This window comes from Bufo bufo, chromosome 1 (genome assembly GCF_905171765.1).
Source record: "Bufo bufo chromosome 1, aBufBuf1.1, whole genome shotgun sequence".
Lineage (NCBI taxonomy): Eukaryota > Metazoa > Chordata > Amphibia > Anura > Bufonidae > Bufo > Bufo bufo.
The window spans coordinates 351,656,930-351,681,991 of NC_053389.1; the positions used below are offsets into that span (position 1 = coordinate 351,656,930).

At 44.8% G+C, this 25,062-nt stretch overlaps 1 protein-coding gene across 2 annotated transcripts in view; it reads right to left on the reverse strand.

Annotated features, from left to right (window-relative positions):
* Positions 1 to 25,062, reverse strand: part of DOCK2 (dedicator of cytokinesis 2) — a 1,232,183-nt gene that overhangs the window by 949,988 nt on the left and 257,133 nt on the right. For both annotated transcript variants that reach the window (XM_040442815.1, XM_040442808.1), the window contains exon 9: positions 16,114 to 16,195. In XM_040442815.1, the coding sequence (XP_040298749.1) occupies positions 16,114 to 16,195 (82 nt within the window). The remainder of the gene's footprint in view (positions 1 to 16,113; positions 16,196 to 25,062) is intronic.

Consider the following 25,062-nt stretch of genomic DNA (forward strand, 5'->3'; position numbering starts at 1 on the left):
TTTTGATCATTCATTATAACACTTTATGGGGCAAGGTGACCAAAAAATTGGTTGTTTTAGCACAGTTTCTATTTATTTATTTTTACAGCGTTCACCTGAGGGGTTCAGTCAAGTGACATTTTTATAGAGCAGATCGTTACGGACGTGGCGATACCTAATATGTATACTTTTTCTCATTTATTAAAGTTTTACACAATAATAGCATTTTTGAAACAAAAAAATTATGTTTTAATGTGTCCATGTTCTGAGAGCTATAGTTTTTTTATTTTTTGAGAGATTTTCTTATGTAGGGGCTCATTTTTTGCGGGATGAGGTGACGGTTTTATTGGTACTATTTTGTGGGACATACGCATTTTTGATCACTTGGTGTTGCACCTTTTGTGATGCAAGGTGACAAAAATTGCTTGTTTTGACACAGTTTTTTTTTTTTTTTTTTTACGGTGTTCACCCGAGGGGTTATGTCATGTGATATTTTTATAGAGATGGTTTTTACGGACGCAGCAATACCCAATATGTATACTTTTTTTTATTTGTTTCACTTTAACACAATAATAGCATTTTTGAAACCAAAAAAATGATGTTTTAGTGTCTCCATGTTCTAAGAGCTATAGTTTTTTTATTTTTTGAGAGATTTTCTTATGTAGGGGCTCATTTTTTGCGGGATGAGGTGACGGTTTTATTGGTACTATTTTGTGGGACATACGCGTTTTTGATCACTTGGACGTTGCACATTTTGTGATGCAAGGTGACAAAAATTGCTTGTTTTGACAGGTTTTTTTTTTTTTTTTTTTTACAGTGTTCACCCGAGGGGTTAGGTCATGTGATATTTTTATAGAGCTGGTTTTTACGGACGCGGCAATACCTAATATGTATACTTTTTTTTATTTTTTCTATTTTTAACTTTTTTTTTCATTCCTTACTTAGGGACTTTTTTTTTTTACATGTGAAACTTTTTTTTATTTTTTATTTTCAACCTTTTATTTTTATTTTTTTTATTTTACACTTTTCGTCCCCCATAAGGTCATACAAGACCTCTGGGGGACATTTGCTTCACTTTTTTTTTTTTTTTTCACTGTTGATTTCTCCTGTAACTGGGGCTGACATAGTAGCCCCAGTTACAGGACAAATGCACCCCTAGAGAGGCTGTACAGCAGCAATCCAGCGCTGTACAGCCTCAGAGCAGGGCTGATCGAGGTCTCTGAGAGACCTCACACAGCTCCTGCACACTCCGGTCACGGCGGTCACATGACCGCCGGGCCGGAACAGGAAGCGCACAGCGCTTCCTTCTCTGCAGACACAGCGCTCGGTGAGCGCTGTGTCTGCAGCGATCTAGAAGGCAGGGACACCTGGGAACTGTCCCTGCCTTGTCTTAGGGTTGCCCTGCTGTCACTGACAGCGGGCAACCCGATCAGCAGCTGCACGATTAGCGTGCAGCTGCTATTTCTGAAAGGACGTTTTAAAACGTGCTTTCAGAAATAGACGTCCACCCATAGGACGTTTATATCCTATGGGCGGACGTGAAGCGGTTAAGGACTATTGTTGTGTGTGGCAGCAGCAATATATATTTTTAGCGCAACCTGCGCTAAATTGCCAAAACTTTACAGACCCAAAAGTCCTTTAAGGACTATTGTGTGTGGCAGCAATATCTATTTTTGCGCTAAATAGCGTGCAATAGTTAGGCCACTGCAGACAGTGTGCGGATACAAAAATATCTGTGACATCAAGAGTAATTTTTTCGTAGACAGTGTCTGCTGCAGACAGTGATATTAGCTGCACTACATCTCCTGTGTAACGTGTGCACATCCAAAAAATATCAGTTACATCCAGTGTACTTTTTCCGGAGATGGTGTCCGCTGCGGACAGTGACATTACCCGGGGTACTTCTCCTGTGCAACATTTCCACGTCCCAAATACCTGTGACATTTCCTGTAATTTTATATTAGCCGCTGCTGACATCAGCGACATTATTTGCGGTATATCTCCTGTGTAACGTTTTCACATACCAAATACCTGTGACATTCCCTGTAATTTTATATTAGCCGGTGCTGTCATCAGCGACATCCTAAATATCTATTTTCATTTTTTATGCGCATACACTTACAAATCCTACGCTACTGTACGTGTGACATACTTTCAAGCATATATAACATTTAATATGAAGAAGGCGAGCAGTAAGGGACAGGGAAGTGGCCGTGATGCTGATGGTGCATGCAGAGGCCGTGGCCCTGGGCACGTTGAAACTGTGCCTGCTGCCAGAGCACAAGAAAAACAATCATCCACGATATCTAGCTTCATGTCCCAGTTTGCAGGGCGGTGCAGGAAAACGCTCTCTAAGTCAGACCAGTGCGACCAGGTGGTCGGTTGGATTGCAGCAGATAATGCTTCCAGTCGGTTAAGCACCACCCTGTGTTCCACCAAGTCCAGTCTCAGTAGCCAAGAGTCTGATCAACACAATCCTCACCCCGATTCTCCTTCCTCCCACCATGGAGAGTGTTGCCAAACAAGTGATCCCACACTCATTCCGATGAGCTCTTTTCAGCGCCATTCCGACAAGCCCGCCTGAAGATCTTGTGCCCTGATTCTCAAACTCTTGAGCATCCACAGTCACAAGAAGATGACGGTGGGGAATGGCAATTAGTGTTTCACGAGGTGGATGATGATGATGAGACACAGTTGCCAATAAGTCAATGGCAATTAATGTCTCAAGAGGTTGATGATGAGGATGAGACACAGTTGTCAATAACTGAGGTTGTTAGGTCAACAAGTCAGGAGGATGAGCAGAGTGAGGAAGTGGAAAAGGAGGTGGTGGTCGATGAAGTCACTGACCCAACCTGGGAAGGTGGCAAGTCGAGCGAGGACAGCAACAGGCTGGAAGAGGAAGTGGGGTGGCAAAAGGGAGAAGGCGGGCCACACCAAACAGGCCTGCAACTGTTCCCCAGAGCACACCCTTGCGGAAATCTCCCTTACCAAGGGGTAGGTGTTCCGCAGTCTGGCGCTTTTTTGAGGAAAGTGCGGATGACAAAAGGATTGTAATTTTCAACCTGTGCCATACAAAAATGAGCAGGGGTGTGAACACTAGCAACCTCACCATCACCAGCCTGATACGCCACATGGCATCAAAGCACCGTAATAGGTGGGCCGAACGCCTGGGTCCACAATCTGTGTCTGCACCACACCACAGCCTCCTCTTCCCCTGTGTTACGTGCTGGCCAATCCCCTGTCAAAGGCGCAGGCCCGAATGTCTCCTGCCCTGCACCGGGACCTTCGCAAGCACCATCAGCAACCACATCCACTTCCGTGTCCCAGCGCAGCATACAAATGTCCTTACCTCAGGCATTTGAAAGCAAGCGCAAATACCCAGCCACCCACCCACAGGCCATAGCACTAAATGCGCAACTTTCCAAATTACTGGCTCTGTAAATGTTGCCATTTAGGCTTGGGTTGTGCAACTTTCCAAATCACTGGCCCTGGAAATGTTGCCATTTAGGCTTTTGGACACTGAGGCCTTCCACAGCCTGATGTCGGCGGCCGTCCCTCATTACGCAGTCCCCATCCGACACTATTTTTCACGGTGTGCCATGCCCGCCTTACACCAGCATGTGTCCTGTAACATTAACCATGCCCTGATCAACGCAGTTACTGGGAAGGTCCACTTAACCAATGTCACATGGACAAGTGTTTTCGGCCAGGGACGTTACATTTCCCTGACGGCACACTGGGTGAACGTTGTGGAGGCCGGGTCCAAGTCGTACCCTGGGATGGCACAGGCGCTACCAACGCCAAGGGTTGCGGGCCCTAATTCCATCAGGGTTTCCGCCACCACCTACATTAGTGGCTTCAACCCCCACCTATCCTCCTCTGACTCCTCCTCCACTTCCACCTCAGAATTATCCTCTTGCAGCACCAGTCAGCCAACAATCGGCAGCTGGAAGCAGTGTAGCACTGCAGTGGGGAACCGTCAACAGGCCGTGCCGCAGAGCTGTGGCAGGGGATAAGAGACCAGACTGAGCTATGCCTAGAACCAGGCATGGTTGTGTCTGATAATGGCCATAACTTGGTGGCGGCTTTGGAGCTCGGGAAGCTCACACACATCCCATGCCTAGCCCACATCTTCAACTTAGCGTTTTAGCGGTTTCTCAAAACTTACCCCAATTTGCCAGAACTACTGGTGAAGGTGCGCCGCGTGTGTGCCCATTTCCGCAAGTCATCGACAGCTTTCACCGGTCTGTCAACGCTGCAGCAGCACTTGCAATTGCCATCTCACTGACTGTTGTGTGATGTGAGCACGCGCTGGAACTCGACATTCCACATGTTGGCCAGGCTTTGTGAGCAGCAGAGTATAGTAGTGGAATACCAGCTGCAACATGGTCGTCGCATTTCCAGTCAGCTCCCACTCTTCACAAGCGAGGAGTGGGCATGGATGTCTGACTTCTATGAGGTTTTAAGAAACTTTTAGGAATCAACACAGATGGTGAGTGGCGATAACGCCACCATCCCACTTCTTTGTCTACTCAAATGCTCGCTGCTCACAATTAAGGACAACACTTTCCATGTGGAAGAGATGGAAAAGGGGGAAGGCGTTACACAGGGTGATAGCCAGACCACCCTCAGTTCGTCAAAAGGTCCTAAGCAAAGGACTGGGTTATTGTCACTACCAGAGCTTTGGGACGTTCTCACAGCTCTGTTTCTCCACCCCTGAGATGATGTCACTACTAGAGCTGGGAGGAGTTTTCTGTTTCCTTCCTCCCAGCTGTTCCTCCTCCGTTTGATTTCCCTGCCTTTATATTCCCCCTCCTCCTATTGTAGGTGTGGATTATATTTCTCATTTGGGTTGTAGCTCTTGCTTGAGTATCTTCCCTTGTATGCTATCCTTTCACTGGACCTGTGTTCTGCTGCAGCAAGTACTCCGGATATTGCCAGCCTGTCTTTGGATCCGTCTTCACTGCGGCTGCAGCCCTTCAGCTAAGTGTGCAGACATTGTTGTGTATCTGTGTGTTTTCTGACTGGATCCGAGGCGACCACGGTTCCCTCCATATACTGAGCAGGGCACCGGTGGCCGTGCCCCTTCCACTATGCGGGCATGCCTCCTTCCACCATTTGGATCCGGGCATGGGCTTAGCAGCATAGGGAGAGCTTTTGAGGGTCTGACAGGGGTCACCCTTTATCCTCACATACAGCCGTGACATTATAATCCACCAAAACCGTCTTTTTTGACATGGATCCGCTTTCTGGCCTGGTTGACCGCATGCAGGGTCTTTCTTTGGAGGTAGCGGATCTCCGTCAATCTATGACTCAGCTTCAAGCATTGGGCTCTGCTCCGGCCCATGGAGTCTGTTGCGAGCCAAAGGTCTAAATTCCGGAAACGTTCTCAAGGGGCAGTGAGAGTTTTGTTCGCTTCAGAGAGGCATGCAAACTCCATTTTTGCTTGTGTCCACATTCCTCTGGTAATCAGGAGCAGAGGGTGAGGATTGTCATCTCCCTGCTCAGGGGTAATGCTCAGACTTGGGCTTTTTCGCTGCCATCAGGGGATCCCTCCCTTCGATCCGTGGAAGGATTTTTTGTGGCCCTGGGGCAGATATATGATGACCCGGATCGTGTTGCTCTGGCCGAATCTAACTTACGTTTTTTATGCCAGAGCAAACTGTCTGCGGAGCTTTATTGTTCTGAATTTCGGAGATGGGCAGCTGATTCAGGTTGGAATGATGCTACACTCCGGAGTCAGTTCTGTCATGGTCTCTCAGAGAGATTGAAAGATGAGTTTGCTTTCCATGAGAGACCAACGTCCTTAGAGTCTGCCATGTCATTGGCGGTACGCCTTGACAGGCGTCTAAGAGAAAGAAACGAGACATCTCTGTCCAGCCATTGTCAGTCTAGGGGCAGTGGTGCGGACTCATTCAGTGTGCAGGGGCCTCATCCTGTCTCGCTCCCCTCTGAGGAGGAGCCCATGCAGCTAGGTCGACTTGCCCCTGATAAAAGAGGATTTAGTCCTCAGAGTATGGTGTGTTTTTGTTGTGGGGGCATAGGTCATTTGGCAAATGTTTGTCCGTCTAGGAGATTCTTGAACTGTACTAAGAGCGATAATAAGAGAAAAACCTCAAAAGGTAAATCATCAAACTCTGCTTCATCTGCTACTTTGGGCAAAGTTGATGTAGGAATTGATGCTTTTCCTCTGACCTGCAGTTCCCGTTTTCTCCTGTCTGCCAGGGTGGCGCTAGAGAGCAAAGTCATTTCTTGTGAGATTTTTGTTGATAGTGGAGCGGCCGTCAATCTTATTGACACTCAATTTGTAGCCATGCATGGTTTTCAGGTTTGCACATTAGAAAAGGATATACCTGTTTTTGCTATTGACTCTGCTCCACTCTCACAGAGATCTCTGAAGGGCATTGTTCACAATATCCGGTTAGCTGTAGGTGACACTCATGTGGAGGATATATCTTGTTTTGTCCTTAACGGATTGCCTTCTCCTCTAGTTTTGGGGTTACCCTGGCTCACTAGACATAACCCCACTATTGATTGGCAAGGAAGGCAAATAAATGAGTGGAGTGACTTTTGTAGAGAGAATTGTCTTACAGCGACTTTTGCAGAGGTGTCTACTAAAACTGTGCCATCATTTCTCTCTGATTTCTCGGACGTGTTTTCCGAGAGCGGTGTTCAGGAGCTACCTCCTCACCGGGAGTTTGACTGTCCCATTAACCTCATTCCCGGCGCCAAGCTGCCAAAAGCTCGCCTCTACAATCTCTCACAACCGGAAAGAATCGCAATGCACACCTATATCTCCGAGAGTCTCGATAAGGGGCATATTCGTCCCTCAAAATCACCTGTTGCCGCTGTTTTTTTTTTTGTTAAAAAAAAAGATGGCTCTCTGAGACCTTGCCTAGATTTTAGGGAGCTGAACCATATCACGATTCGCGATCCCTATCCCCTTCCTCTGATCCCGGACCTTTTCAACCAAATTGTTGGGGCCAAGGTTTTTTCCAAATTGGATTTGAGAGGCGCGTACAACCTGGTCAGGGTCAGAGAGGGGGATGAATGGAAAACGGCCTTTAATACCCCTAACGGGCATTTCGAGAATCTCGTTATGCCTTTCGGCCTGATGAATGCTCCGGCCGTCTTTCAGCATTTTGTTAACAGTATTTTCTACCATTTAATGGGGAAATTTGTATTGGTGTATCTTGATGATATTTTGATTTTTTCCCCTGATGTTCAGACCCATCAGGATCATCTTTTTCAGGTTCTGCAGACTCTGCGGGAAAATAAATTGTACGCCAAGCTGGAGAAATGTCTTTTTATGGTATCGGAGATTCAATTTCTGGGTTTTCTCCTCTCTGCTTCTGGTTTTCGCATGGATCCGGAGAAGGTCCGTGCTGTACTTGAGTGGGAGCTTCCTGAGAATCACAAGGCATTGATGCGCTTTTTGGGTTTTGCGAACTATTACAGAAAGTTCATTTTGAATTATTCCTTTTGTGGTCAAACCCCTCACTGACATGACAAAAAAGGGGCGGATTTTTCCTCTTGGTCGGAGGAGGCGCTTGCAGCTTTTTCTAAGATTAAAGAGAGTTTTGCATCTGCTCCCGTCTTGGTGCATCCAGATGTTTCCTTACCTTTTATTGTTGAGGTGGATGCTTCCGAGGTGGGTGTGGGTGCGGTTTTGTCCCAGGGCCCTTCTCCTGCCAAATGGCGACCCTGTGCCTTTTTCTCTAAAAAACTCTCCCCGGCAGAGAAAAACTATGATGTGGGAGATAGGGAGTTGTTGGCCATCAAGTTGGCTTTCGTGGAATGGCGCCATTGGTTGGAGGGGGCCAGGCACCCTATCACCGTTTTTACCGACCATAAGAATCTGGCATACTTGGAGTCGGCCAGGCGTATGAATCAGAGACAGGCCAGATGGTCTCTGTTCTTCTCCAGATTAAATTTTGTCGTCACATTCCGCCCTGGGATCAAAAATGTGAAGGCTGATGCTCTCTCTCGCTGTTTTCCGGGAGGAGGAAACTCCGAGGACCCGGGTCCCATTTTGGCGGAGGGGGTAGTTGTTTCTGCTCTATATTCGGATTTGGAGGCCGAGGTCCAGGCTGCCCAGACTGAGGCACCTGCCCGTTGTCCTTCTGGGAAGTTGTTTGTGCCTCCTGAGCTACGTCACAAACTCTTCAAGGAGCATCATGATACTGTTCTTGCTGGTTACCCCGGCAGTAGAGCCACGGTAGATCTCATTGCTCAGAGATTTTGGTGGCCGGCTCTTCGTAAGTCGGTGGAGGGTTTTGTGGCTGCTTGTGAGACGTGCGCTCGTGCTAAGGTCCCTCGTTCACGGCCTTCAGGTTCCCTTCTCCCGTTACCCATACCTTCCCGTCCTTGGACACACCTGTCCATGGACTTTATCACGGATCTTCCTCGTTCCTCAGGGAAGTCGGTGATCCTGGTGGTGGTGGACCGTTTTAGCAAGATGGCTCATTTCGTACCTTTCCCTGGTTTACCCAATGCTAAAACGTTGGCGCAAGCTTTTGTCGACCATATTGTTAAATTGCATGGCATTCCCTCTGATATTGTTTCCGATAGAGGCACACAGTTTGTGTCCAGGTTCTGTAAGGCTTTCTGTTCTCGCCTGGGGGTTCGGCTGTCCTTCTCTTCTGCTTTTCACCCGCAGTCGAATGGTCAGACTGAGCGCCTCAATCAGAATCTGGAGACATATTTGCGCTGTTTTGTGGCAGAGAACCAGGAGGATTGGTGTTCATTTCTCCCTCTTGCTGAGTTTGCTCTGAACAACCGCCGTCAGGAATCTTCGGATAAGTCGCCATTCTTTGGTGCATATGGGTTCCATCCGCAGTTTGGGACATTCTCGGGAGGGGCTCTTTCTGGTTTGCCTGAGGAGGAGAGATTTTCCTCGTCTTTGTCTACCATTTGGCAAAAGATTCAGAGTAATCTTAGAAAGATGAGTGAGAAGTATAAGCGTGTGGCTGATAAGAGACGTGTGCCTGGTCCGGACCTGAGTGTTGGTGATCTGGTGTGGTTGTCTACAAGAAATATTAAACTGAAGGTTCCCTCCTTGAAATTGGGTCCCAAGTTTATTGGGCCTTATAAAATCTTGTCAGTCATCAATCCTGTTGCCTTCCGTCTTGATCTTCCACGGGTTTGCAAGATACATAATGTATTTCACAGATCTCTCTTAAAACCATATGTCCAGCCCACGGTACCCTCCTCTTTGCCTCCTCCTCCGATTTTGGTTGATGGCAATCTGGACTTTGAGGTTTCCAGAATTGTGGACTCTCGCATTGTCCGCAGTTCTCTCCAGTACCGCGTTCATTGGAAGGGTTATGCTCCTGAGGAGAGGATGTGGGTTCCGGTGTCGGACATTAAAGCCACTCGCCTCATCAGGGCATTTCATAGGGCTCATCCTGAGAAGGTGGGTCCTGGGTGTCCGGAGTCCACCCGTAGAGGGGGGGGGTACTGTCACTACCAGAGCTTTGGGACGTTCTCACAGCTCTGTTTCTCCACCCCTGTGATGATGTCACTACTAGAGCTGGGAGGAATTTTCTGTTTCCTTCCTCCCAGCTGTTCCTCCTCCGTTTGATTTCCCTGCCTTTATATTCCCCCTCCTCCTATTGTAGGTGTGGATTATATTTCTCATTTGGGTTGTAGCTCTTGCTTGAGTATCTTCCCTTGTATGCTATCCTTTCACTGGACCTGTGTTCTGCTGCAGCAAGTACTCCGGATATTGCCAGCCTGTCTTTGGATCCGTCTTCACTGCGGCTGCAGCCCTTCAGCTAAGTGTGCAGACATTGCTGTGTATCTGTGTGTTTTCTGACTGGATCCGAGGCGACCACGGTTCCCTCCATATACTGAGCAGGGCACCGGTGGCCGTGCCCCTTCCACTATTGTAGGGGTTACAGTGGTCATCAGTCTTAGGTACGCGGGCATGCCTCCTTCCACCATTTGGATCCGGGCATGGGCTTAGCAGCATAGGGAGAGCTTTTGAGGGTCTGACAGGGGTCACCCTTTATCCTCCCTAGTTTGGGTCCGGTCAGTAGCTCTATTTTCTGTGCATGCTCTTGTTGCTCACATACAGCCGTGACAGTTATAGCCTAACCGAACAATTTGACGTTGTCACATTTGAATTAGACCTGTTTAAAGCCACCCGCAAGCTCCATCTGCATAAATTGTTCAGGGAAACAGAAGGTGGTCTTTAAGCATGGAGAAATCCCTTTAGCCCCGGATCCCTCAGGATTTCACATACCCACCAAATTTGATATAGATGAATTGACCTGCCTAGAATTCCTTATGGGTAGTGAGACTGCCTTAGAACCCACTAAAGATGCCCCTTTGGATCCATTTACAGGTGGAGTTAGATCCACCTTTTGCCCCCCTATGCCCGCCGGCAGTAGCATCAACATTTTTCAGCATCAGGTCATGAGAGACATCAGAGCTGTTATTTACTCCTCGGCACAACCTAACATTAGTCCTGAGGAAAGTAAAGCCCTCTAGTGGCTGTGTTCTAGAGGTGATGTGGTGGTAAATCCGGCGGATAAGGGGGGCAATGTCGTTCTCATGTCCAGAGATTACTATATAGGGGAATCCCGACGACAATTGGAGGATTCCCGCACTTACGAGAGGATACGGGGGGACCCCCTACCCAGTGCCCAGCAGGTGCTCAGGTCTTTGGTTACCAAATACGTGGAGGCAGATTTCCTCCCTAAAAATATGTTGGACAAGCTTATCCCCTCATCTCCAACTAGACTATCTTGGTACTTTTTACCAAAGGTTCACAAGTCACTGAGCCACCCCCCGGGACGTCCCATTGTCGCGGGGATTGGCTCAGTGACTGAACCTTTATCTAAATATGTTGACTGGCTTTTGAGGCCAGCTTTGGTAAGCGCTCCTGCTTACCTCAGAGACACCAATGATTTCTTACTGGCCCTTAAGGATTTACATTGGCAGGAAGGGTACCAGTTGGTATCCCTCGATGTGGAAAGCCTCTACACCCGCATCCCACATGATGCGGGTGTAGAGGCAGTCCTTGACATCGTGACCAACCTTGGAAAAAGTCAGATTTTTTGTGATTTTATTAGTGAGGCACTTGAGTTTATTTTAACTAACAATGTGTTTCAGTTTGGAGATGATTGGTATAGGCAAAGGCTGGGCACGGCTATGGGGACTCCCGTATCTTGCACGTTTGCTAATATGTACCTTGCCAGGTTGGAGGACAAGTATGTTTACTCGACCACCAATCCATTTTACCCAAGTTGAAGGCGTATTTACGCTTTGTGGATGATGTTTTCATAGTATGGGAAGGTACAAAAACTCAGTGCGAGGACTTCGTCAATTACCTCAACACAAATGACATGGGAATGACATTTACCCTGAATTTTGGGGGCAGGAGCCTACAATTCCTGGATGTGGCTGTCGTGGCTGAGGGCGACAAGTTGGTCACAGAGGGCTTTCGTAAGCCCACGGCGACCAACTCCTTGCTCCACTACGACAGCTTCCATCCATGGAATGTTAAGAAGGCCGTACCATATGGCCAGTTTATCAGACTTAGGCGCATTAACAACAAAAATAGTGGATACCAAAAACAAGCTATCCAGAAGATCTCCTCGATAAAGACATGAGAAGAGTAGAGCAGTCTTTCTCCCAGGAGGACCTGTTGAAAGGCGGGGACGTGAAAAGAGAAAAGGAATAAAACAAATGGGGGACACTAGAGAGGACTCGAGGTTTGCTTTCTCCTTCAAATATAGTCCCATGGCGGAACGTATACGCTCAGTTATATGTAAAAATTGGGACATTTTGGGGAGGGATGCAACCTTGACTAAAATTACAGAGCAGAAACCTATTATATCATTTAGAAGAAGCCACACAATTAGGGATAAGCTTGTGAGAAGCAGGTTCCAGACTACCAAAAATAGCAATTAGCTGAGGAGTAGTATCCCTATTGGCAATTTCCGCTGTGGTACCTGTTCTCTGTGTGCAGGCCCTCGCATATAATGTTTTTTAGGGTCAGCTCACCAGCAGGCCCTCAACCATAATTTTTTCAATGGTCAGCTCAGCAGCAGGCACTTGCCCCTAATTTTTTCGATGCTTAGATCAGCAGCAGACCCTCACCACTAATGTTTTAGATAGTCAGCTCAGCAGCAGGCCCTCGCCCGTAATGTTTTAGAGGGTCACCAACAGGCCCTTGCTCCTAATGTTTTTTGAGGGTCACCAGCAGGCCATCAATCATAATTTTTCAAGGGTGTATGATGCCCTCCTTTATGAGTAATAAAGGCTGTATTGGAGTGCTGATTCCTTGTAATTTTTGGCAGCCCTTTCAATTAGTGCATAGGCTTTATGAGTGTAGGAGTCCCACTACCTGAATAATTGTACCACAATGTGAATGAGGCCCTTCTTTATGTGACATGTATATCACATAAAGGAGGGCCTGATTTACATTGTGGTACAATTGTTCAGGTAGTGGGACTCCTACTCTGGTTGTATTAGAGTGCCTCTTCCTTGTAATTTTTGGCAGCACTTGCACTTTATATACAAATAAATATACAGGAAAGAATGTTTCCTAACTATTTTTCCTCTAAAATCGATTTCAAAGGTCTTTATTGCATGTACATATAAATCCTGATGAAGGGACGTGCCTGTCCCGAAACGCGTTGAGCCGGATTTATATGTACATGCAATAAAGACCTTTGAAGAGAAGCACCCGTGTGATTGGCTGCCTTCATCCGTTAAAACTCTACAAGCGATCCAGGCTGGGGGGGGTACTCGGTTTACAGGTGTATTATGCTTATCCTGGTAAACCCCCCCCCCCGTGAAGTGAGTAACTGAACCCACGATACCACATTATTTTAAATATATTATTTTAATATATATATTGGTATCCTTTTATACAGATTTTTAACCTATTCATTTACATACTGTACCATACTATACAGTGTACGATATTGCAGAACACGGTCTCTTAGACACTCGAGACGGTTTGCAGTGATCCTACCTATCTTTTAATCCTTTTTGCAGACTTTTTGTGCAGGTTTTATATGTGCGTATATATATATATGTGTCTTTACCACACACATTGATACCTCTGTACACACCCCTACACCTTAAAAATTTGCTCTTTTTACAAATACAAAGCCCAAATACCAACCATTAACGATCAACTGCTATTGGCGCCCAAAAGGGTATATTTCAAATAGGTGAGACCTGGAGGGTATTTCTACCTACCAGTCCCCCTAATTTGGCTCACTACCGTACTACTCGGACAACATTGTTCCCAGCAGCAACCTGGGAGTCCAAGATGCATCCAAACATCCTCCCCATGCTGTTCCCGAACCATTTCGGTGGTGTTTCCATCAATTTATGACCTTTTCCTATGAACGAAAGACCCTCCCCTCTTCAGAGCAGGGGGTGCCTGGTTTAATGCTCGGGTTCTCCCATTGACTTCCATTGTGCTCGGGTGCTCGGTAGAGCACCGGAGCATCCCGAGGTGTTCGACCAGAGCACTTTGGTGCTTGATCAACACTAGTTGGCAGATCTGAAGCTTTTTGTGACTAGGACTTGATCACATGCGAAGCCCCTTCTTATATGTGATTTTTGGATAGGGGCCAATAACTTCCTCTAGATCTGGGTCATTACATAAGATTCCCCAATATTTTCTGATGATCATTCTGACCTCCACATGAGTGCTATCCAAAATGACGATGATGCGTATGGGCTGTCTAGATTGATTATCATGTTTTTTGGGGGGTTAATAGTGCCTCCATTAAAAGACAATGGGGAACGGATCCATTTTCTATTGTGTCAGAGAAAACAAATCCGTCCCCATTGACTTGCATTGTGGGTCATGACGGATTCATCTTGCTCCGCATCACATCACTCTCCGGTATGGGAACACAACCAAATGGAACGGAATGCATTTTGGAGCATTCCGTTCTGTTCAGTAAGGTTTTGTCCCCATTGACAATGAATGGGGACAAAACGGAAGCGTTTTTTTTCCGGTATTGAGACCCTATGATGGATCTCAATACCCGAAAATAGAAACTTTATTAGCCTTAACTAAAGTCTTTTTTTGATGAACATACTCTTTAAAACCAGATTTGTTGTCTTTCCCATTCTGGTGATTTTATAGATGTGTGCATGCAGATATTGACCTAAGTGGTATGTATGAACTCTACTTAAGGGGAGCAATTGTTTTTAGGAAGCATGGTGCATACAGTTTTCTGAAAAAGGGCAAAAATGGTCCTGGCTACCAAAGGTTCAAAATGTCCAAAATCTCTGGTAGTGAAACAGTTAGGCCCCTTTCACACAAGAGAGTTTTCCGTGCTGGTGCAATGCGTGACGTGAATGCATAGCACCCTCACTGAATCCTGATCCATTCATTTCAATGGGTCTGTGTACATGAGTGTCTTTTTTCATGCATCAGTTCTGCGTTACGTGAAAAACGCAGCATGTTCTATATTCTGCGTTTTTCACGCACCCCTGGCCCCATAAAAGCGAATGGGACTTTAGTGAAAAACGCATTGCATCCGGAAGTAAGTCCGGATGCAATGTGTTTTTCACTGATGGTTGCTAAGAGATGTTTGTAAACCTTCCGTTTTTTATCACGCACGTGAAAAACGCATCAAAACGCATCAAGGACTGTACTAATGGCCAGATGGTCACTATGCTCCTGTTTCTAAGCAGGGTTATTTATGGACAGGAAAATAAGATACTATAGCAGTGGTGGCAGACCTTTTACAGACCGAGTGCCCAAACTGTAGCTCAAAACCCACTTATTTATTACAAACTGCGCTAATGAATGGCAGGAAAAGTCTAAGACATATTTGTTACACCATAGACTTTTTCCAGGGTACAGGTGTCCACAGAGAGGCTCCCAGTGCCGCCTCTGGCACCTGTGCCATAGGTTCGCCACCACTGTACTATAGAGTCTTTAAAATATACTTTACTTAAAATGCTTTTTTATTTTGCAATTAATTATTATAGTTTGTGTTTATACATTATACTCCATACACTCCATGTTTTTATTGGACGGTGGCGCGCTGATGTGGGCGATCCAGGCGGCGTGTGGTGCACTGTGATTCTATTGGCCGGCGCGCCACGCATGCGCACTTAACAAATCAGCACACACGCATGGACACAGCACAGGCACACAGGGCTTTTTTTTAGGCAGGATATGGTAGCACACTTAGGCTACATTCACACGTCAGTATTTTTCTATAATCCGATTTTCTGTCCGTTTTTTGCGGATCCGTTGTTCCTGAAAATGTTTCCGTATGTCATCCGTATGTCATCCGTTTTTTGCGGATCCGCAAAGAACGGAAACATGTATAAATTTCAATAAGCAAATAAAGTTGTTTGGATTTCTTTAAAAAAAAAATATATATTTAAATGTAATTTCCAGGAACGGATTCCGTATAAAACGGATGACATACGTAATGACATCCGAATGTCTTCCGTTTTTTGCGGATCCATTGACTTTGCATTGTACCAGGATCTGATTTTTCAGGAAAAGAATAAGACATGTTTTATATTTAAACGGACATGCGGAACGGAACAACGGAAACGGACAGCACACATTGTGCTGTCCGTTTTTTTCCAGGACCCATTGAAAATGAATGGGTCCAGATCTGGTCCAGATCTGTTCCAGAAAAAACGGAACAGATCAGGAAAGAAAAAACGGACGTGTGAATGGACCCTTAAAGTGGTTTTCCAACTTGACAGATTGGAAAACCCCTTTAACCCCTTCCTGATGCAGCAAACATAACTTTTGGAAGGGTTGCCTGGACAAAGCCTTTTCTTTCTAAAAATAATATAGCAACACGGCTTAAGTTTGCAAAGTTGCATCTCGACAAACTACAAGACTTCTAGAACAATGTTCTTTGCGCAGACCAGACCAAAGTAAAGATGTTTGCCTATAACCAAATGTTGTGAAAACCAAACACAGCATATCGTCATGAAGGGGTTAAATGTGTGTTTGTGTAATATGTGTATGTATGTATGTGTATATATATATATATATATATATAATGTGTGTGGATATGTCTAAGATTGACAACATTGTGTTACAAATCAGCAATCACTAACAGAAGTTATTTAGTAAATGTTTTTTCTTATTTTCTTAAAAGTAAGTTCTGTGCTTACCGTAAAAACGACTTTTAAATTGTTCAGCATGTCTATTTCTTTAGGAAATCCTTTACTTCCCCATCTCACCAGATAATTTTCACTGTGAAAATAAATCCTTTTTTTATATCAAATTTTTATAACAAAATATAAAAACACTACATTGACTTAAAACATTAATATCTGTATGAGCAGTATGGTTAAAAGATAAATGTAGATAAATGTTTTTTATCTACACACACTACCCAGCATTACTGTTTATTATTTTATTAGTTATGCTTGTTTTGTCAACATTAATGTAGAATATATACAGTATATATATTTGGCTATCAGAAAGTACCTAACCTATCTCACCCTAGCTACGCTTAGCAGTAGAGTTATGCCACAACTGCTTTAGTAGGGCAGCCTAAAGGGTGCAACCCTAATATGAAATGATTGTAAGATGGTGTGGGTGGGTGAAAATCGCAGAGCCGACATTAGCCTGAGACCCTCAAGTGAGTATAAATAGGGCCGTTAATCAGCCTCCCCTCCCACAAATATGGCAAATGAATTTGCCTATTACTTGTGATCGGATATCAGAAAGTACGTAACCTATCTCACCCTAGCTATGCTTAGCAGTAGAGTTATGCCACAACTGCTGTAGTAGGGCAGCCTAAAGAGGCCAAAAATAAACAGACCTTAGATTCTGAAAATATTTATATAAACATACCGTTACATCACCAACTTCTGAAATGCAAGAGACATTTCACGATGAGGGTCTGGAATATATCGTACATAGCAGGATGATTTCCATCTACCCAACCTCTTAATAACATGCACCGGGACGTTGTTTTAGGAGGCAGCCAACGCCGCTCCAATTCTGAAGGAGTGGCCCGTAATCGACATAGGATTGACCCCCATATTCACTAACAATACACAAATGTATTTCATGAAGGTCTGAGTACTGAGGGGTGCAGCATTAAAGGCTAACAACGGCGAGTCCGCTGAAGCAGCCCCGACTAACTCCAGCCACTCACGAAGGACCCTAACCAGGCAACAAGTGTTACCGGTGGCAAAATACTTCCGACCAGTTCCCCAGGCTGAGCTGTTTTAGAAGAACCCAAAGTTATACCATAACATGTGTTGCGCCACACAAGTTGTCCTTTACATAAGAGCGCTTTAGATGAAGTGGAACGTGTAAAATCGCTAGGCCTGAGGAAACCGTAGAAACTCAAATACATGGCAGTTTCAATCAACAGACTAGTGCTATGGCCGAAGGGCTTGTTCTGCAACAAGTCAGACAAAGATCTAAACATCCACCCTGACAATGGCTGCCAAGTAAGATGGTTTTTAGCAGTCACCTTCTGAATGCCCTTTCAACAAGGCTTTGATAGGATGTGCTGAAAAAAAAGAGACGGCTGATCGGGGTGTTGGACATAACAGTGATGCTGTATGCTAGCAAGATATAATTTGATGGTGTTATGCGCTAACTTGAGGTGAGAGTGACAAAAAGCAACAAAAGCCATTAAGTAGGATATGTGCCCGTGCCACCAGGTGGGTAAGTTTCCTTAAACTTGTTGAACAACACCCAAGCAGTCTTATATACTCTAAACGTGTTGCTGGACAAAGACTTAGCAACAAGACTCCTAGCTGTAGCGAGGTGCAACGCTAGTCCATCACCAGTTGACTGTGATGAGGAGTTGGCGTCGGCAAGGAGACTGCCCCTGGGAATACCTGGAAGAACAGCTGAAAGTTAAGCCGGGACAGAGCATATGCTGCAACATTCTTTTCACCACTAATATGTGTACAAATGAAATGAAACCCATGCTGTAGTGCCAGCCAAACGACATTATCTCTATGGAACTTGATCTGCCCTTCATAAGAATGTCTGCAGTAACAGCATTATCCGTCAAGAACAAAACTGTACGGTTTCTCCACTACATACCCCCGACATGTGCTTCCCCCACTATTGGGTATATCTCGAATAATGGGGATGACTGACTGAACCCCGGAATGTTCGCTACCTCAGGTGGCCAAGGACTTGCAAACCAGTGTCTCCCATATATGGCAGCTAACCCTACTGACGAAGCCGCATCTGTATAGACTAAGGGGGACTGATTTGACACTGCAGGAACAAACAAAGAAATACCATTCCACTGTGTCAAAAAGGTGTCCCACATAAGTAAATCGGCCGTAGATTGTTGATCTAAATGGACTGAACTCTCTTGTTCTGGGGCTGAAGGAAGCAGCTTCAGAAGCCTAGAAATAAACATCCTCCCTTGAGGAATAATACACATAGCAAAATTCATCATGCCCAGGAGGGACTGGAGGTTCCCCCTCGTGGTGACCCCAACATATGCTAACCTTTGTACCACCTCTCTGATTCTGCACAATTAATTATCTTGGGGAAGACTGGCCTGCACCTTTACTGTATCCAGCTGTAGCCCCAAGAAGGTAATTTAAGCACCAGGGCCCTTCATCTTATTCGGTGCCACTGGTACTCTGAGATCTTCGAATACGGAACTTAACGTATGCAGGTCTCGAGGGGCTTGTGACGGGGGTTCGATTAAAATTCATCCAAGTAATGAATGACATGATTGGCATGGAATCTATTAGCCAAAATCCAGTGCAGGGCCTTAGCAGATTGGTCAAATAACTATGGACTGGATTTTTAACCGAAGGTCAACTTATTAGAAAAATAATACAGACCTTCCTACCTTATACCGTGCCATAACTCAGGCTGTAACGGGAGTAACTTTACCTAAAAGAATTATCACCTGAATAGCCTCGTTAATGGAAGAGTACTTCATAGAGAACTCCTCTGATGGTATCAATGAGTTCAGACTAGAGATAGGTAAGGAATGTGGTGCTGACAAATCGTAAATTAACCTTTTTATTGGAGAATTTACCACCACCACAGGGTTTACCCTGCAACAGTCAAAGGGGGGCTGACTTAATGGACCTATCAAATACCCCTTATCTAACTGTCTGAATCAGCTCTGAGACTGACCCTGGGTCTTTAAAGGGCTGACAGCAGGTTCCTACACTCATAAAAAGACAGAGGTAGCGAAACCAAATCCGTATTAAATCCCTTAATCAAGCCTTCCACCACATATTTAACCCAGCCGGGCTCCAGATGATCTCTTAAATAACAATTAAGCAGTTCAGAGTCTACCACGCTTAGTCATGCTGTGTGGTTGTTCCTCTGAGGGCAAGTGACACGGGGATGAGCCCTAAAACATATGGAACACAAGTGTAGCAACCTACACTGACTGTAGTGACACGCGTAAAATTTAAATTATTACAAACTTGTGACCTACCAAGATACTTAATTGGTCGGCCCAATTTATCCATCCCTGAAACAACCCTGCTATTGCTAGGCGATGGACCTGGAATGCTCCTAGTCTGTAAGATCTCTGTCGGTATATTAAGACTGGAACATCATTCAGCTGTATGCGAGTAGGAACTACACGTAGCACACGCCGGGGCTTTAAGACCGCGAAGTGGCGGCAGAAATACTCGGTGTCGACATTAGACCAATCGCTGACATGTTGGAACTGAGCCAGAGTGGCTGCTGCCTTGGCTGAAAATGAACGGTGATAGTCATAAATAGTGATGAGCGGCAGGTGCCATATTGGATTTCGACGAAATTCGCGAATATTCGATAGAATATTCGTTTCATATTCGTCGAAATCGAATATTCGTCATTATTCTAGTTATCGTGATTAATATGCGATTAAAATAATCACGTATTGCGATTTTAACTTAAGGCTACTTTGCTATTGGTTTGATATCTAGAATTAGCGAAGATGACGAATATGACGAATGAATTCGTCATATTCCTCAAAACGAAGATAACAAAATATTCTCCATCTTCGTTTTAGCCACCTATTTGTCAACTTCCCTAATTCTAGCAATCAAATAGGAAAGTTGACTATAGAGACAGCTAAGTTTCATTCGCTATGCGATTATATTACTTTTGCTTTTTTTTTTTTTTTATTGAATAGTTAAATACTTGATTATTATAATGATTCTATTTATAAAAAAAAAAAAGCTAAGTAATATAATCGCATAGCGAATTAAACACAGCTGTCTCTATAGTCAACCTTCCTATTTGATTGCTAGAATTAGCGAAGTTGACGAATAGGTAGCTAAAACGAAGATGGAGAATACTTTGTTATCTTCGTTTTGAGGAATATGACGAATACATTCGTCATATTCGCTAATTCTACCAAGCCAACCATAGTAAACCAGGTCTAAGTTGAAATCGCAATTCGATTAATTCAAGTTATAATAATCGAATTGCGATTTCAACTTAGCACTGCTATATTCCATATTAGGCTAGAAATAACGAATATGGAATATAGCAGTGCTAAGTTGAAATCGCAATTCGATTATTATAATTCGAATTAGCTGTCTCAATAGTCAACTTTCCTATTTGATTGCTAGAATTAGCGAAGTTGACTAATATGGAGCTAAAACGAAGATGCAGAATACTTTATTGTCTTCGTTTTGAGGAATATGACGAATAGATTGGTCATATTCGTTAATTCTACCAAGCCAACCATAGTAAACCAGGTCCAAGTTGTAATAGTAATGCGATTAATTCAAGTTATAATAATCAAATTGCGATTTCAACTTAGCACTGCTATATTCCATATTCGTTAATTCTAGCCTAATATGGAATATAGCAGTGCTAAGTTGAAATAGCAATTCGATTATTATAACTTGAATTAATCGAATAGCGATTTCAACGTAATTCTCAAATCCGACAGTACATTCTAGTATGGAGACGTTCCCATGGTGATGGGGACACTCCATAAGCACGGAAGTCGTCAGAAGCGGCAACGGGCACTGACTGGAGCAGCCAGGAATCATAAGGACAGGTAAGAACTACTTTTGGGAAGTGGGAAAGAAAAAAATATAACAATAAAAAAATTAAAAAATAAATATTCGAAATATCGAATTTATAGCACTATATTCGAAATATTCGCAAATTAGCGAAGTGCCGATATTCGCAAAAAAAACATCGATATTCGAATATTCGCACTCAACACTAGTCATAAAAAGCCATACCACCGTATTTATGCCCTAAATCCACCATCTTATATAAATAAAGATCCAACTCCTGCCTCCTATGTGGGCTAACTGAACAGACAACATCACAAAATAAAATAAACGCTAGAACAAATTCTGCAACAGCTTCCTATTGAGTCTAACATCTTTAGACTTTAGAATAATGGACACTTCGCCACACGCTATCGTCTTATTATCAAGGACCTCATGCGTTGCTATAAGTAACTACGCTAAATTAACATCCTCCCCTCGTGCCTGTAGTCGTGACAGACTTCGTAACATTGTGCCTATAGTCATGACAGGTTTTGAGCAACCATGACGAACCTGGGTGAAGCCTAGTGCAGCCCAACATTGACTTCAACCATCAAGACCATACCTACCCTCTGGCCAGCCGTAGCAGTGACACGACACAAAACTGCCCGACCACAGCAGAGAATGCATTACGTAACGGTTAATCAACAAGACCCTGAAATGTGACCAGTAAGTAGGTGCAACAATACACACCCGGTTTGACTGAACTCTGAGTGCCGCTCCCTTGTCCTGACAGACAAACGCATACGCCCAATTTGTAAGAAGCAGGAAAATGTAACTAAGAACCGTCCCACTGACTATGGATCAACAGTCACAACAACCGCAGACTCGCCCTGTATCAGTTCAGATATAAGACATCAGGAATGTGTAGGGAGATGTCAGACACAGATGTGACATGATTGAAATATTATTTATGATCATTGTCATTTCTTACAGACAACCTAATAATCACGTCGTATATTCTCCTCCTGGGAAGACCCCATACCCTGTTATCAGACCATGGTGATATGTAGATAAATATATGTATTTCACACTGCAAGTACATCAAGAGATCTATCTAATCATATATTTGCTGATTTCCTAACATCTATTTGTTGAAACAAAACAACCCCAGTGCCCATGCGCTGCGCAGTCCACTGATGCGCGGACACTTAGAAGCCGGAACAGAAAATAACCCCAGTGTGCATGACCTGCGCAGACCACTGAATGTTAGCGGAACGCTGGGTCAACTTCTAAAGAACAGACCACAACCCCCATCTGCGTGCAACAGGAGCATCTGACCGTGATCGCCGTCAGTAAACCCTCCTACAAGCCGAACAACAAACCCTAATAACGATAGCCTGACCCCTGCTGAACGGACAACCCCCGACCGCCACCTGCACGGATCGCCACATGACCCACCCCCACCAAGCCCCGATCCTACCGCATTAGCAGTGACTCCCTCGAACCGGAAAAAAAACGCTGTTCTGCTGCACCATCTGATAATGAATCGCCACAAGATGCCCCCGAAATCGCCATGATGCAGACCCGGAAATGCTGAAAATCGCCGAGCCGACGTCAGCCTGAGGCCCGCAGGTAAGTATAATTATTGCTGTAGTAATACAGTTCTCTATTAAGAACATAATGTGCAATAATCTCTTTTCTTATGTACCAAAAAGGACTTTATCAAGTGAAAAATACTCTAATTACATTTTGTAAAGAACGAATATTACAAGACACAGGTTCAGAAGGATTCCAAAATAGGAATGTCTATGAAATGGTGTAGTCTGCTTAAGGGCTCATGCACACGGCCATTGTCCTTATTGCAGCCCGTAAACAGCAGGTTCGCAATATATGGGCACTAGCCATGTTTGCACCGTATCACAGATGCGGACCCATTCACTTGAATGGGTTTGCAATCCGGAAGCTACAGTGTGGAGATACGGAGTGGAAGGCCACGGAAGCATTATGGAGTTCCTTTGTGGTATTTCGGCCAGTGCATCCACACCGCCAAAAATAGAAGTTGTTCCATTTTTTTGCGGTGAGGATGGTTCAAGGACCCATTCAAGTTTTGTCTGCATCCGTCCGCGTGAGCCACGCGGACGGTGAAATTTGCGGTCCCCAAGCCATGGAACAGACATGTATGGATTTTTGGTCAGCTGTGATACTGTATATATTATAGACAGGATGTGCACAATGGGATGACAATCCAAACACCAATTTATTTTTAAAGAAGGTTTGAAACTCATGTTTTCTAATGTTTTTATTCACCTTACAGATAAACCTTAAGAATACAGGCACACGTTGCAGATTTTTATGTTGAAAATCTGCAGGAAATCCACCCTAAAACTATAATAAAAATGCACATTTATCCACTCTGTTCATCACAGTTTTGGTGCATTTTTAGTTGTTTTTTTTGCGGATTTTCTGTTTGTTAACAACCCCTTTTAAGTCTATGGGGAAAACCACTATATTCAAGGTACAGAATTGCACAAATAGTTGACATGCTGTAGATTTTAAAATCCATGTGGCTAGTCAATTACCACACATAAAATACATCAAATCTTATACTGTATTGGGGCGTGGCCTGATCGAGCTAGATGGCGGCTGCTTAAGAGCGGAGCTCCCGCCACTAGATTCCCTATAGCCTTTCTAACAGCACTACCCGAGAGCAGAAATGAAAATCCAGCCAAAGGATTCTGCTAGAACCTCCACAGATCAGAAGCGGGATCTTCCGCAGCAACCCGATATGGAAAAATACTTCCAGAAATCGGCTCCCCAGACATCAGCACGCGCAGGCAAGATGGCGCAGAAGCGGCATGGGGAGGACGACACGTCCGGAGACCTGAGCCAAGAGGGTCAACATACTGAAATGGCAGAGGTATGTGGGGCATGTCCTGGAGACGAGTCAGCATTACTCACCAGAAATTTTCTGGAGGAAGCACTGCACAAAGCGCTAGCCCCGATTGCAGCTGACCTCGCTACCATCAAAGCGGATGTACGCCATATAGGAGACAGAGTGGAGGCCTTAGAGCAGGTGCAAGAAGCTATGCTAACTTTCGATACGGCGGTGAAAGACACCCTGGCGGCACACACTAGAGCTATGAACAGCTTGCTCCTACAGATGGAGGACCAAGAGAATAGGAGCCGACGGTGCAACATAAGAATCAGAGGGTTGCCAGAAGCTGAGGAGAAGGAGGATCTGATGAGCACTATGGGCCTACTTTTCACTTCACTACTGGGGCCTGAAAGGGCTGAAGGAGTCACAGTAGAAAGAGTGCATAGAGCCTTGCGGCCAAAACCCGGCTCAGCTGAAAATCCTAGAGATATTATCTGCGGTCTGCTGAGCTACAGGGACACAGAGGATATCCTGCAAAAAGCAAGGGCCAAAGGAGAAATACACTTACAAGGGAGAAGCATTCAAATATACCAAGATCTAGCGACCTCCACGCTTCAGAAGAGAAGGCTGCTTAAACCGCTAACGGATCTTCTCCGGTCCTCAAAATTGCCTTATAGGTGGTTGTTCCCATTTGGCATTCTGATCACGGCGGGGAACCGCCGGTTCACAGTCAGGACACCTGCGGATTTGACGCCATTTTGGAAGATGTCAGACCTGACACCGGTGGACATTCCTTCTTGGTTACCTGTGCCCTCAGAGGAAGAGCTCCCACCATTACCTCAAGCTTCTTCCTGGCAGAAACCGAAGCAACAGAGAACCGGCGGCAACAGGAAGATGGCGAACAGAGATATAGACACCTGAAGCAGAAGACGTCAAGGACGTTTGCGATCCAGTGAGCATAAGGGGACAGTGATGATTGAAATACTTATTTAATGCAATTCTCTTCCCCCCTCCCCCTCCTTCTCCCTTCTTCTCCCTTATGCTCATATTTGCTCTATATATGCTATATATATGCTCTTTATCCTAATATGTATGCATATGCTTATGAAGATATTATTCAATACTTCAAAAATGAAAAAGTATGCTGAGCAATGTTATTGCCCTCATGGCAGTATTATATTTGGGTAGATAAAACTCACCTTTATTATCTACAACTAGGCTAATAGGAGAGTCTAGGCCGATCAGGGTTTACTGATGTTACTTGGTTCCCTTCCCCCTTCTACCAC